At 31.4% G+C, this 18,417-nt stretch overlaps 1 protein-coding gene across 2 annotated transcripts in view; it reads right to left on the bottom strand.

Moving 5' to 3' along the window:
• Positions 1 to 2,242: 2,242 nt before the first annotated feature.
• YTHDC2 (YTH domain containing 2) overlaps positions 2,243 to 18,417 on the bottom strand; it is a 78,665-nt gene continuing 62,490 nt past the window's right edge. The window contains exons 24-29 of one of the 2 annotated variants that reach the window (XM_003759507.4): positions 13,032 to 13,141; positions 12,074 to 12,366; positions 9,286 to 9,463; positions 7,968 to 8,171; positions 5,107 to 5,289; positions 2,243 to 4,385 (exon numbers count right to left, since the gene is read on the bottom strand). In XM_003759507.4, coding sequence (XP_003759555.3) covers positions 4,305 to 4,385; positions 5,107 to 5,289; positions 7,968 to 8,171; positions 9,286 to 9,463; positions 12,074 to 12,366; positions 13,032 to 13,141 — 1,049 coding nt within the window. In that variant the 3' untranslated portion in view covers positions 2,243 to 4,304. The remainder of the gene's footprint in view (positions 4,386 to 5,106; positions 5,290 to 7,967; positions 8,172 to 9,285; positions 9,464 to 12,073; positions 12,367 to 13,031; positions 13,142 to 18,417) is intronic. The other variant, XM_031968439.1, reaches the window with a different exon arrangement.

Here is an 18,417-nt window from a genome sequence, read left to right as displayed (position 1 = left end):
ATTGGCTCTTTGTCTAAAATATATATTTGAGTCCTAAGGAGCTCTGAGCCATTTGATTGGAGTGCAAATACCTTTCCATAGTTGCCTATTTGGAACCAATCCACTGTGTGCCACTGTAGGACTGTGTAGACAATAGGAGCAATAAACTGAGCTATTCCTCAATGGTATGTTTTCTTCCTTCTTTCCTGAGTAGTGATAAATTATAGGAGCTATCCCTGTATGATGCTGCCTTTTTTCATCTAAACTTTGCTGTACTACAATTTCCTTTGCCACTTAAGTGAGATATTACAAATTTAGAAAAGAAAACTTTTACCAGACCTTGCTTTTAATCACCAATTATATCTTACCAAAAATGCCAGCTAAATGTTGTAGGTTAAAGTCATGTTTCAAGAGGAAGTTTAATTTATTATCAACTTGCAGGGAAAAAATGAACATAATTTTAGTATGGGAGGTAATGTATTATGAGGAATAAAATGTCAGACTTGGATTGAGAAATATCTGACTCAAATATTATTAATGTTTATTTTACAGTTATATCACCATGGGGAAGTTACTTAAACTCACTGAAATATGTTTTCTCAGTAGAAAGATACCGATCAGCAAGATCCTTGTTTTACCTACAACTGATAAGTAATTGAGGTAAGTATTTCAGGCACTTACTTTGAAAACTTTTTATCACCATGTAAATGTTAGTTTTTATTTTAAGTGCTTAATACAAATGTTTGTTATATTGAAAGAAAAAATCATTTCAAATAACTAAAAATGTAAGAATATAGACAAGATTTCTGAATTCAAACAGCTTTTCTTCACCAATAAATTAATTTAAATGGTTTCAAGATTTCCAATGTAGTAAAGAAAACATGTACCATGTCAAATATTAGCATGTTGATAAAATGAATCAAAAATTAAATTAGGCAGGCCTGCCCCGATAGAATTTTCATTAAAATTCTTCCCATTTTTCAAGGGTCAGTTCAAATGCTTAATAAAAGAGTTTTGTCTCATCCCCAACCAAAAGTAATCTTTCCCTCCTCTAAACTTTGTACATTACATATCACCCAAAGCCTTGTATTGTGGTGGTTATTATTATTATTGTTGCAACTTTTTTGGGGGAAGAGGCAAGGCAATTGGAGTTAAGTGATTTGCCCAGTCACAAAGCTAGTAAAGTGTCGATCTGAAGGTACATTTGAACTCAGGTCCTCCTGACTTCAGGGCCTAGTGCCAAATAGAACAATGTACCATGTAGCTACCCCTTGTTGTGTTTTTGTTTGTTTGTTTTTGTTTTGTCTTATCTTTTCTAGATTATATATTTCTTGAGGACTAGATTATAACTGTTATTCCACATAGGACTTGACACAATTCCTTCACAAAGTAAGCACTCAAAATTTTATTTGACAAATGGCTAATCAATTATTCTCATTAGAATGTGAACTTCTTGAAGGCTTGGAATGTTTTTTTGCCTCTTTTTGTATCTTCAGCTCTTAGCACAATGCCTGGCAGATACGAGGCACTTCATCAATCTTTGATTGATAGATTGTTTCCAACTTCTCTCAGAAAACAAAATTCTTTCTAATATTAAAGAAAATGATATGGGAATAAGAGCTAACTTCTTTTGCTCAAAGGAAAAAATGTGAGTACACAGATGAGTTTTAAGAGAACATGTTTTCTATTTACTTAATATCAATCACCATTATACTAGTAAGGATTAACTAAGTTGTACGTTTTGGGAATTCACCAATTCTTTGTATTCCCAAAATACCACTAAGAGTGCATGAGTAAAAAAAAATAATTAAATAATTGCCTAGCAGTTTAAAAGCACTGATATATTACCCATAAGAAGGTAAACTGTCCACAGTAATGCAAGTTCTACACTACTGAGAAACTTATGTAAAATATGAAACTAAAAATTCTTTTAATTATTTTCTATCATGCTCAGAGAAAATAATTGGTTAAAAAAACTTGAAAGTCATAATATTTATTAAAGCTTGAGGTACTCTCCACAATATAGGCAATTTCCTAATACTGACTCTATACCTCTATACATCAGTTTGAACTTTATTGCTGTACTATACTAAATTTCATTTAATTTTGTAAATGTGTCATTAACATTTACCATTCATTTTCTTTTAATATTGTTCTCACAAAGAACTACTTCCAGAATTTAACTGCATATCTGACTAATTTATTTCAAGTGTTGAAAATGTGACAATATTTGAGGAATATAATTCTTTCTTTCTCTCTCTTCTTTTTTTTTTCACTTTGTGCTTTATTGCATAGCATGTTTACATAGGTACAAACATGAGATGTAAGGGAATTAAAATCTGTGTGATTATATATTCTATAATCAGAGAAAGAACCAGAAAAAACTTTCAAGGAATATAATTCTCCAAGTATCTTAATATATATAGCATTTCATATATATATAAATTATTATCAGAATGTCACTGTTTTTAAATATGTTTAATGTTTCTTTCTCCCAATACCATCACTCTCATTTTCAATAAATTCATTTAAATACTAATAACTCACAAATTTTATGATACTAAAATGTGAAGTACAGAACAAAATTGAAATAAATTTTATTCAAGAAGGAAAAAACAAACCTTAGCACTGTAAAATGCTAAAGGGGAATCTAAATAAAATACCTACATTATCACTGAATTTGCTATAACAATACAATATAACTGAGAATACTGTTAATATATAATTCAAATGAAATGTCTGGAAGTACATGTTAAAAAGTGAAACTTTTAGGTATAAATGGGAATATCAACTACTGAACTCATATTCTGAATGTATGCAGATGTGCACAGATAAATACATAATGTTCTTCCAGAAATAAATGGAAGAATTCTCAAGGTCTTTTGTTGACCCATGATTTTTCGTTTCTTAGAGGTTAGGAGTTTTCTTTTTTTAAAGGATATTTCTAAGTTTTCTTAAATGAATAAGAGGAATGCTTTCTCTAGGAGTTGTGTTACTCAAATCTACTTCATGTACAGTTACTATAATCTCTGCTATTTTCTTTGAACTTCTTAATCATTAACCATGACCTTCATAAAGCCTAAGGAAACAGTTTTAAACATGTAATCTGTAGTAGCAAATATGAATGGTGTCAGAAAGAAAAAAAAATAAATGCTTCAATCAAAGACAATAACAAATGTCAAAAATACTTAGAAAAATCACTGACATTCCAAACCATTTAGCTGATCAAAATTGCAGAGAAATCTTGTGCCAACATTAACAAAGCCTTAAATTTCAAATGACCAAAAATGGGTCAGTGATTTAAAAAATGTTTTCCTATGATTCCATGAGGAAAAAGTGAAAAAAAAAAACAAAAAAACAAAAATGGGAAAAGAGAGTTCAAAATTTGTTAATTCATGTTTAGCATAAAAGACATTTGTCATCTTTGTTTTAATTAATATTGCATACTGGTAGATGATTTTTTTTTTTGCTATGCCCTTTGATTTGGATTTAATAAGGATGGTTACTTGCTAAGCTGAATCAAATCATTCTAGTCAAAACAAAGATGTAATAATTAGTATGTTCATGTGTGATGAGAATCACTAAAGATTTAAAAAAAATAAATGAAGAAAAACACTATGTTAAATGGAACTACTCCAGTCTACAATCAAGAAAAACCTCTTTTATTCAAATTTTAATATAGTATTATGTAATCATTAAAAAAGATATTTCTCCCTCTACCTGTCTTATGTTAACTATTGTTAAATAACTAGCCCTTGCCCAATATGAGTTCTGTAACAGTGACATTTTGAGAATTTTTGTTCTCAACAGTATGAAATAAATCTTGAAAGTTTTACCTAGATTTATAGATCCAATTAAGGATTTTTGAGAAAGAAAAAAATGTTACATTTAAAGTTATCAACAACAGTCTAACGACAATATGGTAAATAATTTCAATTTTTAAAAAAATTTTAAAACATAAAATAACTGCCAATGTCAAAGAAACAAATTTATTCCAATTTTATTCAATTAAAAACATTGCCAACATACACTGTATTATCATTCACTATGATCTTCAAAAATTAAAATTATCCTTTTTTCTTTTGTAAGATGGTGATTCTAGAGTGAGATCATGAATTACAAGGGCCCAGTCATAAGGCATTATCCCCACCTTCAGTTTTTAAGAGTCAGTGCATCCAGTCATAAACAAACATGACATTTTTCAGCATCTAAAGATCTTTTTAAAGTAGCTTAAAATATTTAGCTTAAGTCCTTTATCAACATAAAATAGTCAGTATTTAGAAAACTTCAACAATACCTCAAGGTATGCTACCATAAGCTAAATGTCAATCAGTTGCATTTTTCTCTCCTAAAGGAATACGTTCCCATAACTGTAAAAGTTGTTCTCCAACTTGGGGTTCCAATTCCTATGTAAAAAGTAAACATAAAAGAAAGCAACATTTCTTTCATGGTCTAGATATCAAAATACATGAAAAGCAGGAATTTACTTAACCCTTAATGGCCTCTGATATTCCTTTCAGTCCTAGATTTTACAAAGGTAGAAATTGTTTCTTTTCTCTTTTTAATATTTAGTTCAGAAAATAGTTTTAAACCTTGTAAACCTTTAAAATCTAATAACAAAAAGAGAACACTCTATGCAAAGAAAACTAACCTAGAATATACCCATAAAGCAAAACTAACCTAGAAGATACCCATTTCCAAAGGAAATCATTCTACTGATTTAAAAACTATTATTACAGATAAATTTTCAATATTTTTTGTTTCCTTAGAAAAAAATACTAACAATACATATTCAAAGAAATCAGGAAGGCAAAAAAAATTGTCATGACTACTGAAAGATTTTGTAATTTAACAAAGTAAGAAAGCTAAATTTGAAAAACTTTTTATTATTAGTAGTAAGATTTGTGAAATTAGCATAAGTCAATGATATTTAGCCTAATTCTCAAATTTTCCCATCTGCAAAATGTGAATAATATTTATAATAACCTGAAGTTCTTAGGACTCAATCCATTATTTTCTACATGTAAACAGTCAACATTCTAATAAGTAATCTTCAAAACCAAATATTGGACAACAGAAAGGAAAAAAATTTTTTTATACTATCAAAAAGTAACATATTTAATATACCTGTCCATCTCTGCTTATTTGTACTTTCTTATTGTCATTCCAAGGATTGAGTAAGTGGTGTGCAAATTGAAAAGGAAGACTTTCTTTCCGTATCCATTCCACCTTGAACACTCCTCCTAGACCTGCGGAGCCCCAATCCTGACTCTTTTCCCGTCCTATCTCTGAAGACATCCTAGAAAATCCCTGTAGTGAAATTCAGAGAAAAAGAAATTCAAGATTTTCCAAATATCTGCTTTAATTTAATATTTTAAAATGTACTTTACATTTTAACACAGACAATTGTAACATTGTAACAAGAAAAATCTACAAAAATTTATAAAGATATTGATTTGTTAATGTGTCTAAATTTTATTTATTTATTTTTTTTGGGGGAAAACATATACCAAGCATCATCAGCCTTTTGGTAATAATAACTTTAAATATCTACTTAAAAAAAAATCAGACCATATAGTTTTGTCAAATAGATCAGCACTTGTTCTGCAACTTACAGTCTTTATCAGTTGTGGAGGTCATTAAGAGGTTGTGTTTTGTGGAAGGTCACAGATATCACAATATCATAAGTGAGACTTAAACTCAGGTTTTCTTGACTATAATAGACCATTATCCATTATAGCAGTGCCTTTTATTGTGCAACACCATTTATTAAGCACTTACTAAATATCGGAAACTATGTTAAGTCTTTATTATCTGTGTAGGTGTATGTGCATGTGCGTTGAGTGTGTCTGTGTGTGTGACACATATATGCAATCACAAAATTAACAGACAGTATTCAAATAAGGCAATTTTTGTCTATATTTGTTCCATATTAATAATTATTTCTAAAAGTCTACAAAAATAAGAATTTCAATATCTTATAAATTTCACTGTTTAAGGAATGAATGTCTTCATTTCAAGCTACTTCATTCTGTTTATTTTGTGTAAGAGGCAGCATAGTGACATAGACAGGAAGTGGGGCTCAAGGAATGAGGAAAACTTCAAGTCAAGTTCCCCCTCTGACATACTAACTTTATAACCCATAATAGCTTTATATACATATATATATGACAAGCCATTTAATCTCTAAATATTCTAGGCAACTTAGTAAGATTTATTATAGAAAATGTTTATTTACAATGATAAATTTACAATTTACAAAGGAATTTCCTTTCCAAAGAATTCCATATCAAGGAAACCACAGATTTCATCTCTGTCTGTACATGAAGTGATGTTTTTATATCACAGGAAACAGGAATTTTTCAAGAGTTGATGATGTTTGTTGGTGCAGTCATTATCAAGGCAAAATTATTGCTGCCTATACTGGGCTTAGGCACTAGCTTAATATTCAGGAGATCTAGTTTTACTGAAAGATGGAACCAGCTTTAACAATAAACTAGTGAATGTATTTTAAGCAAATTAAACTTGTCACACACATATAAACACACAAATAAGTCAGAGAATCACAGTACAACTCCAGGCTTCCAGACACATATAGCCATTCTCCTTGATTTCCTAAGCTCTTTCAGAAATAAAGGGAGATGTATACAAAGTCAATACAGAATGACCTGAAGTCCTAGGGTGTAAATAGTAAAGTGAACTCCAGAGGCCCAAGAAAAGAAATCCAAAATACCAAATTGGTTACAAAGTAGAAATGTAGCCCAGTTCTTGGAGGGGGCTTTCATGAAAGACATAATGTTGAGATGAAGCAAAAATCTGTATGTTCCATTAAAGTGGTGTGGTAATTTGAAGTTATATTGCTAATTAAGAATCCTTTCTGCTCCCCATGGAGAACTGGGACTATAAAGTAAATTTAGTCTTAAAAGTCTCTTGGACTTTTAAATTCAAGAGATTTGGCTCACAATGCATCACAATGTTCTTTAGCTGAATGAAATAGCAATGAATCCTATAACTGTGTAGTCTGATATATATTAAAGGGACAGGGAATTAACAAAAAATGAATTAGAATAACACATTTGAGAATTTCACTAGAATGCTCACCATATTCTTTACCTAATCCTAAATTCCTTTCCAATCAATGTGGTACCTAGGTAGCAATGGATAGTATTGAACTTGGAATCAGAAAATTTTGAGTTTAAATTCTTCTTCAGATTCTTAGAAAATTTTTAAATCTGCCTGACTCATTTTTCTGATGTATAAAATGAGGACAATTATAGCATCTACCTTACAAAGTTGTTAGGATCAAATGAGTTAACATTTATTTTATATAGCTTAAAGCCTATATAAATGTTATTGTTATATTATCATCAGTCTGGCTTGTTATCTCAGAAATAATGGGAGGCATTATATAGAGTAGTACTGGACTAAAACTGAAAGTTCAAGTCCTGGCTTTCACATTTTGTAGCTATGTAACTTAAATCTAATTCTCAATTTTCCCATCTATAAAATAGGAATGATACTTATTACTTTAAAAGGCTGTAGTTAAGAGGGTTTTTTTTATAGAGTGTAAAACACAATAAAATGTGAACTATTGTAATTATTAGTTTTAAAAGTAGTTTATAAATACACACCATAAAGTTCACTTTAGTAGTTTTTTTTAATCACAATAATGCCTTCCTATATGATACAATAAGTAAACAAAATCTCAATGTCTATTTTGTTTATGATTTATAGAGTGGTATTAGTTGATCAGAATAAAAAGAAATCAGATACTTTAAAAAAGAAATTTAGAAAAGTACAAAGGACAGAAAGGTCAATGCAAAGCAGTAATAAAAGAAACTGGAGGAGTAGGGGCAATGAAGAGAACCTGGGAAGACAAGAATAAAGATATTTCAATTGGTGGAGATATGCCCATAGCAAAATCTGTAGTCAAATGGGAAAAAAAAAAATTAAAACCAAAACCATTTTATTGTATTAGGATAACTTACCTGGAAATGTCCAGATCCTTGAACAGAAAACACCAAATAAACCATGCTGCTCTCCCAAAAGGCTCTATTTAATTTCCGTTCATTGCTAGGGGTTGTAGACCATATACCCTTCTGTTGAGAAATCTCAAGATTTCTCAGATTGCTACTCTTCATTATGAAGTATCGAACTGGCATATTTGGTCTTGGTGAAGGGGATTTTGAGCCCTGCAAAAGAGTATCTAAGTTCTTGAAAGGTAACATAAAATCCAAAGAGACTCATAAGTGCTACAAAAAGACAAATCAAAATAATCTAACAGAACACTTTCCAAAATGTGTTCTGTAGAATCCTAATTTTCCATGAGTATATGTTGATATTAGTGTATTTCCCTCCAAAATGTTAAATATAAAATTATGTATGTATCCAAATACTTAATACTTCATACTTAATATAATTTTTCAGTATTAAAACAGATTTAATTTCCTATTTTGATCCCACTTAATTTTGGGTAAGTTTACCCCAAAGTTTCCCAGAGCTATTTATGGGCTCCTGTAAAAAATGAAATGCTAATGTATTCCAAAGCCAAATTCATTTGGAGAAACTAACCTAACAAGTAATTAAAAGTCAAAAATTTCTAATGTGATAAAATTTATCCACAAAATATAATTGGTAGAACTACAGTGCATATTTTAGTCTAAAAGATCTATTATGAAAAAAAGGAACCTATTAAGACTAAAGGATCTACTTGCTATTGATATAGAATTAAGATACAATTTCTTAAGAATGAATATACAAATTCTTTTTTTCATTATTTAATTTTTGGAAATATAAATTTATATGAACCAACAAAATTTGGGTAGTCTTTAATGTTTACATGAACATATAAGTGTGTAACATACATAAAGACACATATAATACACACTTGTGTTTCAAGAAATTATCAAAGATATGAGGCTATTTATTCATATAATTAATTCCTTAAAAAAATTACTCTTTCAAACCTATCCCTGTAAAATCTTGCACATGGCAGGTCCTTAATAAATGTGTATATGTTTGCTGAATTTCCTTCAGTCAAGTTTTTAAGTATAATAAAAGATTTAGTCCAAAGATTAAAGATGGTTTGCAAACTGTCCTTTGAAATGAATATAAGCCATGTCACAAGAACTAAGATACTCATTTTATGACCCAAAGGTAATTGTTTATGAATGGATAAATTAGAAAGAATATACAAAATTGTCTAATTGCATGTTCATAATGACCTTATACATGCAATATTAAAACCACAGCTAAAAATGGGGTCATATTCAACTATTTTTAAATTTATAGAAATAGATACTCTACCTTTCCTGAAGATGGAGGAGAAGGACTGGCACAAGGACTAGGGTAACTACTACTATCTGTAGATTTCACAGAAGATTGGTCAGATCGATCATCAGAGCTTCGTTTAGGATGCAAAATACCTCTATCTTTGTATTTCTGAGGTGGGTGGAATGCTGGAGATGGAGACTTCATCAAGACTCTTGGGGGAATGGGAAGAATAGAAATAAAGTGAAATTTAGTTTCAATAAAATTTTTTTAATGTATTGTAAAGATTTTAAGATTACATTTTATAAAATAGCAATTTATAGAGAAATTGCATTTCCTATATCAATATTTGGAATTTTAAAATATAAATCTGGATTATACATTTACTTTCATCTAAAAAATCAATCAATTTCTCAAGAGCTAAAAATATTTCATCAGCCAACTCTACATACAGTCCTATTTGAAAAATTCCTAATTGCCTTATAGGAATCAATAGTAATGTTCTATAAATTTTAAAATTATTATTTTTTTAAAACAGATTTTGATTTTATTGGCTCTCAATGAAGAAACTCCTTTAGTCAATGTGGAATGACAATTGGTCTATAATTAATTCATAGTCTTAGTTGTCTGAAACCACTGAAAGGTTGCAACTTGCTAAAGCCATGAGACTTCTTACTAATTTTTATAACTGTTTTATACTTAAGTGTCTTTTAAATTTATCCCATTCAGATATGTATGATACTAGCCTTATCTAAAAAAAGAATTTAAAAGATCTAAAAGCTATGTACAATTGACATACTAAATATATTCAACAGAACGAAAAGAACACTAAACTAGTCAAGAAACTTGGGTTCTAATTCCAGCTATGTTACTAACTAGCCTCCTTTGGCCCAATTTTTTCATATATAAAATGAGGAGATAATCTTTTAGGTTCCATTCAGCTCCAGCATTCCACAATTTTCCACATACTGTGAATAAGATATTTTGGAATTTTACAACATATTAATAATTTCAATTTTCAACATTTTACAAATTTTACAAAATTCTTAAAAGGTTACATATACTCTAATTTCAAGACAAGCTTAAATAAGTGTACCCCAAAAAAGGTTTTTTCAGTAATGTCATTGATCTAGCATTAATTTCAGGATGTTACTATGAAATATCAGGGCAAATATATAAATTAAATCTACGTCTATATCTATCTCTATATATGAAGTGATTCTTGAAAATGGTTTGATGCTTATTGAATTTAGAGAGCCTTATAAAATCATTCTATACAAAGGGGTTCAGATCTCCATGATGACTTAAGAACACTTGAAACTTCTCAGACTAGCAAGGTCATACATACCTGAAAGGCTGCTAAGTAACTGGAAAATGACATCTGAAAGGATATTCTTTTCAATCACTAACATAATGGATTTGGTAAATAGGTTAAATAGTGGGTTAAACATAAGCTTCATGCCCCACCAAAATTTCTGACTTCCTTCTACACTTATAAATGCGGTATGTAAGGGTTTGGACATGGAATTTCTGGGTTTTGAACACATCAGATCAACAAAGCTTTTAAAATGTACAGGCCTATATAAGACTCATGGCCAAATTAATGTCTGAGCCTCCTCTCACATTTAAGCCAGTAGAGGAATTTGTTCAAACTAAGCTGAAATGTAAGAAATGAAAAACTTATGATCTATGAATAAATTAACCAACAGGCATTTATCAAGTGTCTGCTATATAATATTAATATGCAAATAAAATGAAATTAAAAACTTCCAAAACGAAGAAAATTTATTGACATACACATACATATGAACAGATGCATGTACGCATATTCCTCACCTTTCCCCCAGTCTAAACCCTATGATTTCACTATGGGGGAATTCCCAGTGAGAAAGCTCCTACCTGATAAAAAAATCTTCAGTGCCTCCATCTTGTATAAGATAAAACATAAACTCTTTATGCTGATATTTTCATCCCTTCACAATCTAGCTAACATTTTTCTAGTCTTTCTTCATTTATTTCTCTCTATGACTTCTATATTTTAGCTACCCTGACTAGTAGTTGTTCCCAAGACTAGACATATATCCTGGCTCTGTGCACCTGCAAAAGCTCTGTACACTTGCAAGAGATGTTCCATGTGATTGGAATTCCCTTTATGCTGCTCCCCACTTCTTAGAAGCCTTGTCTATTTTAGGCTCAGTTCAGATGCTGTCTCTTCTATGAAACCTTCCCTATCTCCTTAGGAGTCAGTGCTTTCTCCTTCAATTCTGTCAGTGTCATATTTCCCTGTGTATATGTTGAATTTTTAAGTAAAATGTAAGATACTTGAGGATAGACCTTCTACTTCTTGCCTCTACCAGGCTGCTTCCCATGCCTGGGAGTCCTCATCTTTTCTTTACAGAATCACTGGTTTTCTTTAAGATTCAGCTCAAATTCCATCTCCCACAAGACATCTTCTGCCTATCTTGATTCTACCTTGGAGCCTATCTTAATTTCTCTAGTTACTAGAGCCTCTCGACCTAGAAGGAAATTATTTTGAATTTAGGAGAGGGGAGTGAACTGCAATAGAACAATTATTTTATACTAATACTATCATTGCTCAATATTTGCTTTGTTTAAATGTTTTAACTTTGTCCTTTTATTCTGAGAGAAGAAGAGAAAAATTGGAGAGTAGAGGATGGAAGATAAAGGAAAACAGGAAAGGAGGAGAAGAAGAAGAAGTTGGAAAGGGATAATTAGAAAATGTGAATTTTCCTATATTTAGGAATTTTCTTCAAACAATTTCCTGAAATTAATGCTAACCTTCATAAAAATCTAAAATATTTACCTTTCTGCATTAGAAGAATCATCAGAGAATTCAGTATCTGCTGAACTCTTCCTGCTATTATTTGACCTCCAAGAAGATGCCAAAGGAAGTTCCTCTGAAGACATTGGTCTTGGTCTTTGGCCAATCCCTGATGGTTGTTGCAATCCTGCAGACTGTTCTTCTGTGCTTAAAACAGCTATAATTGCTCTTATAGTTGCTTCATCAACTTGAGACCAAGGCTTAGAAGGAGCTCTCATACGGCGCAAAAATAAACTATGCCATTTCTGTCTGAGTTGTAGCAATAAGCTGGCAGCCTGTAATTAATTTTTATTCAATTAGAATTTGTATTGAAGCAGAGGAAATAAAAAAAAATGATTATACCATCATTCAGGATTTTTTTTTTACAGTTTTCAGTGAACTAAACTTGTGATTTATATTTTTCTCATAATTTTAGAGGAACACTATTCTGTCTCCTTTTCCTTTTCTTTCTGTTTCTCTCTTTTTATTCTTCCACTTCTCTTTCTTTTTCCCTCTCTAGATGCACAGAAAAGTAGAAAGAATTTTTTTAGCATCAGAGAAAGAAAGGATCTCAGAAATTACCTACTTCAACTTTTTAATTTTACAATTGTTAGGAAACTGAGGACTAAAGATACAATAAGAAATGTAGTAAATGACAGAAAGGATTAAAACCTAATTTTTCTGACTTTAAATTCCATGCTTATGTACAATACTCTCTCCTTCTAGTCTATAAGGAACTACTCAGAAATTTTCCCAGCTCCACTGAAATCTTATCTAACTTTTTAAATAATTTCTTCTTTATGGTCATGAGTTTGATTTTTCTAACTCTTCTTTGAGCAAAAAGCTCATCTACAGTGATAATAATAACAAAGAAGGTTTCTCCCCTAATATTCAAGAGAGAACATAACATATGAACACAAAGTTGCTAAATATGCTTATATATTTACTAAAAGATAGCTACCTCTGGATCCATTTTGAAATTTAGCCACTCATCCAGTTTTAATGCCGCCAAATTAGCAGTGGTTCTATCTTCCATTTCACTGTCACTGCTGTCATTAGGAACACCATCCACTATTCAAAAAAATGCAAAGTTTAGCATATTTCAGAGCAGAAAAAGTCTTAAAAGATGCTTTTAAGGAATGTTATCATGTTTATATAAATCTTCTTGACTTATAAATTTATGTGGACAGATTTCCTCTAGTTTTCCCCATCTCAAAAACCAGCAAGGAAGAAAGGGAAGAGAGATGATAGAATAAAAGAAAATATCTTTTAGGAAAGCTCAAGAATGAGACACTTGTAAATCCTTAAAAAAACCACTATATGAATTCAGTTACTATTACTATGGTCAAGAATGGACCTACAAAGATATTTTGGAATTAATCATAATAAAACTTTATAATCTTGTATTCCCTATTCAAATACACTGTGCTTTCATATATGCTCTCTTCAACAATAAAGATCACAAATTACCCATGCCAACTTATTCAATGTAACTCTTGTCTTTTGTCTCCTTGCAAATTTGTTATCACAAATAGTCTACCTGATATGGTCTTCTTCAGCACTGGAGCTGTCTATCAGTTCTTATTCATGTTTTCTAGATAATTAACCCATTTCTTTTTTTGAGAAATCTTATTTTGGAGGACTTATGTTTTACTCTTGTTCTTCACTATTCTTTTTTCACTGTTGTTATGATATATTAAATACACATACATATCATATCCTTTCCTGTTACCTTTTATGTGATACTCATTTTTAATTTCTTGAGAAACTGTAGTATTCCATAAGCTACAAATCTAATATTGGTTTTAAAGGGATGAACCTATTGTATCTGGGAGAAATATGGGGCCACTAAAAGAGCTTTGCAATTTCCTAACACACACTAATGAACAAGCACCATATTCATCCAACAGCATATTATAATCAGGGCAATGAACATTCCTCAATCACCTGTTTTTTCCTATATGGGTGGCAAGACCAAACTCTTTTGAGCAGTTATGGATGGCTTTCAGGAAACACTACGTTTTCAGGCTTAACAATTACCACGATTTCAACTGCAAGTAAGAGTGGATGGAGGTCTTTACCAACTCTAGGCAATCTACTTCAACTTGGACTTTACATTAGAATTTTCTATGACGGTGGCAAACATAACATTAACAATCAAAGAATTGGTAGAAGCAACAACTCATGCACACAAGATAGGCTAGTTTCTTTCATAAAATTAATGATTCTTCTCTTGCCTTTAATTTGTTTTGGAGTCTAAGGCTCAATGCATTAACATAAATATAAAAGTCTAGTGATTAAGAAAGAACTTACCACCAAGGCAAAAAACAAAGGCTGGAGAGTTTTGTACAACTAAATAAATGCAGTATTCTTGTTAAATATACTTTTTATGCTGCTGTGCTGTTATTGCTATTGTGTCATTTCAGTCATGTTCAGTCATGACCCCATTTGTGATTTTCTTGGCAAAGATACTGTAGTGAATTGCCATTTGCTTTCCCATAGATAAGGAAAATGAGACAAACAGGATAAGTGACTTTTCCAGGGTCACTAAAAAGATGCTAAGACCTTGTTAAATGTTTTTTGGTATTATTAAGCAAAATTGATTTTGCCAAATAGTCTACGAGTATCCCATTTTGTTGCAATACTGACTCTGAACTACTGGACCCACTTAAGTCAGGTCAAGTCCATAAATCTCAATACACAAATCATCAAAATGATGATCTGGGATTTTATAAATTTAGGTATTCCTTCCAATGATGTAGAGCACAATCTAGACCAGCTAATTTTCATTTTTTTGGCCTCCCCAAAGTTATCCGCAAGACATCTACTCGATGCATTTCAGGCCTACCTTCCTTACTTTCTCCATTACATTGCATAGGAGTCAATGGAACACTCTAGCCACCTATACATCACCATATGATCAACCCATCTTTATTTTTTCTATCTTAATATTAACAAAATCTTTTCTACCTATTCTTCAGAGTTCTTCATGGGTTATAGGTACCTGATCACATTTATTATGAACCCTTTCACTATATTTTCTGTGTTGAGGTTTAGTTCTTCAAGGAAGTAGTGTTCCAGGTCTTACTACTTTACAAGCAACACTGGTAATATGTTTATATTGAAAAGAGGGACTTTTGTTGTTATGGGAAGCTTTGGGTTAATAAAAGCAACCCAGTCCCCTCCTGTTTCTACTTTTAACTCTAGGCTCAACTCACTGTCCAAATGTACAGACTTTGTACAAGCTCTATTGGATGTCCATGTTGAAATGTTTTAGATGAAACATGCTGAAATCAGAATAATATTTTCCATCTACTTGTTTTTTTCCATGAGGATGGACAAGCCAAACTCTTAAGTGATTATAGATCTCTTTCAGGAACATCTGTAATGATTTGGGGCTCACTGCAGCAAACACAACATCACCCTCAAAATAGGAATATTTGGAGAACACTACCATAAGGAATCCGTCTTCAACTTGTTTTGCTGCACTGGATATTCTCCATCACAGTAAATACTTGTGACAAGTATGTAACTCCCAATTGTACTATGCCATGCCTGAACTTTAGTCATTTCTGCTGTTACATTTTCTAAGGAATCTTAAAAGATTTTCATGTTCAGGAGATAAGATATACCATGCTGAAAGAGTCTGGAAGTTAGCTTTTTTTAAAAATGAAATTTTATTGAAGATTTTTGACCTCTTTATGTCATCAAAATTTCCTTCTGTTATGCTTAGTTCTCCCAGTTATCATATATATATATATATGTTTTATATATATATATGTATATATATATATATTTTTTTTTTTTTTGCTGAGGCATTTGGGATTAAGTGACTTGCCAAGGGTCACACAGCTAGGAAGTGTTAAGTGTCTGAGGCCAGATTTTAACTTAGGTCCTCTTGACTTCGGAGCTGGTGCTCCATCCACTGCACCACCTAATTGCCCCTATAATATTTTTTTAAAAGAAAAAATAATCAAAAATGATTAATTGAAGTCTAAAAAATGTATATAATGTACTATAATCATGGATCATCCATCTCTGCAAAGGGGTGTGGTAGGATTTGCTCTCTCTCTTCTTGTATTGTAAAGGGCTGAAGCGCTTGAGGTGATGCAGTGAGGTCCATTGGAGCACTTAAGGCTAATTACCGATTGGACAATACTCTATGGGCATGTGCTTGGGGAAATGGCCCTTCCCACTATCCTGTGCTGGCTCCATAATTGGTGTATACAGAGAATTGTAGGAGGGACTAGGGGGTGGAGTAAGACAAGCCAGAGTCACTTTGGCAGTAGACGAGGGAGAAGGAGGTCGTGGAGATTCTGTGTCCATCCAATTCAATACTATCTCTATTCAATACTATCTCTAAAGACCAAGAACTTTTGCTTATTCTGACTCTGGCTAATTCTAAGGTATGCAGGGTGCTAACGCAGTCATCACGTATCTTTCCTTTGGAGTCATGTTTGCTTTTTATAATTCTGTAGCATTCACTTCAGATTTTTTTTGGAGCATTCTTTCCCTTTTAGTCATCAGGTACATATGGCATTTCCCCTTACATTGATAAGTTGAGTAGCTTTTCATAACCAATAAATACTGAGCACAACAGGATGTCATTCTCTATATAGTCCATTGTGAGAACTCATTTGTGAAAGTTTGCTTAATCGTTATTTGTAGGGAGACCCTCAATTCCCCTATAGATGACTCTTGGAAACATTTTGTATGGATAAAAAAGCAGGCATATACATCCTTTTTTAGTATCAAAAAATCTGATATTTTCTTCTTTATCTTTGGTATCTTATCCTTAAAATAACTTGTGTATTGATCCTTCAAAACCCTCGCAATTTTAATGCCACAAAAATAGGTGTCTTCTATGTATAGTTATTCCTTTGACATCATGGTGACATTATGGTTCCCCTGTGATCTGGAAAATCTACATAAAATTTTTTGGTTCTTCCTTCACACCAGAAATCTGAATTTTTTCTTTTATGGGATATTGACAGTACCTTATTGTAAAATTTGGCTTACATACTTGGTCACAGGCTCTGAATTACCTGATGGCCTTCAAATGTCATCTGCAGCTTCCACAAAACTTCCAAAGCATTTCCATTTAATTTTTTATGCCATTCCACAATATACTGAAACTGTGCCGGGGAAAGTTACAATGCGGAAGGAATAGCTGCACATTTGATTAAATCTGGATGCTTTTTCCATCTTTGTCCTCTTCATCTGTAAGTACCTCAGAAACTCTGATATTAGAGTTCAAGTATGGTGGTTTCTTTATCCTTACTGACCTGTATTGTTCTTGAAAATTTTTTCAAAAAATTTTCATTTTTCTTCTGTTTATAGACTTTCCCCCCCAGTTTCACTTAAGATGACTTGCCATACTTTATTTAGGGTGGTTTTATTCTCCACTGCTTCTGTGTACTCTATGAAATAATATGACATAATAATTCATCATCTTTTTTTTCATAAGATTTTGCTGATTAAATTTGTATCCTAATTGTGTTGCCTTTGTCAGCTTTTTCTATTTGGCCAGCAAATCAATTATTTGCAAAAGTGCTTTCTGGAATCTTTTATGGTTTCCTTACTGTAGGAATTAATAAATGTTGGTTTAACTTTTGGATGAAATTATCATAGTTGATATTGATGTCATTTCTGTTGTCATTTCCCATTTTGAAGTAGCTTGTTTAAATAATTCAGAGTTAAATTATCTTAATTGTTCACCATTTTTCTTTATTACAAATCCTAATCTTAGCTATATACATATAGGTGACTAAACAATAAATTCTCTGGCAGTAATGTTTCTTTTTTTAAGCTAAAACATTATCAATTTTATTCTTTGCAAAGTTACTTCATGCTTACTTTGTCTATTACCTACTAATTCTTTTTTTGATGAAAATTGCAATGACATAGAGATGTAACACTTCTGACCCATCTCTAAGTCTTCAGTCAATTTCACTTCTTTCTCCTGAACCATACTTTCCTATATATTTCTTTCTATCTTCACCTTTTCCTTCATTTCCACTAAAGTCACCAAGTGTAGATGGATTTGATTTGGCGGGTCTTATCAAGGTGTTTGTAGAATTCCTATATTACTTAATGTTAACCCAGAACAAGAGAAAACATGCATAAAATGCTTTACAAATCTTAAAAGTATTATAAAAATATTATCTGTTGTTATGTTTTCAAGATGTTGTGAACAATTGTGATTTGTATATGAGAAAGACCTGGGTACAAAGAGTCTTTAAGATTATGGCTTGTGAACTACTTATTCAAATGATTATTTAATAGTGCATAACTAAGCACAATGTATACATCTTCCAGTAAGTTATATACTAAAAATATGATCTTTT

The sequence above is a fragment of the Sarcophilus harrisii genome, chromosome 1 (genome assembly GCF_902635505.1).
Source record: "Sarcophilus harrisii chromosome 1, mSarHar1.11, whole genome shotgun sequence".
Taxonomy (NCBI): Eukaryota; Metazoa; Chordata; class Mammalia; order Dasyuromorphia; family Dasyuridae; genus Sarcophilus; species Sarcophilus harrisii.
Note: the sequence above shows the minus strand (reverse complement) of the source record. Positions and strands in the feature narration are given on the sequence as shown.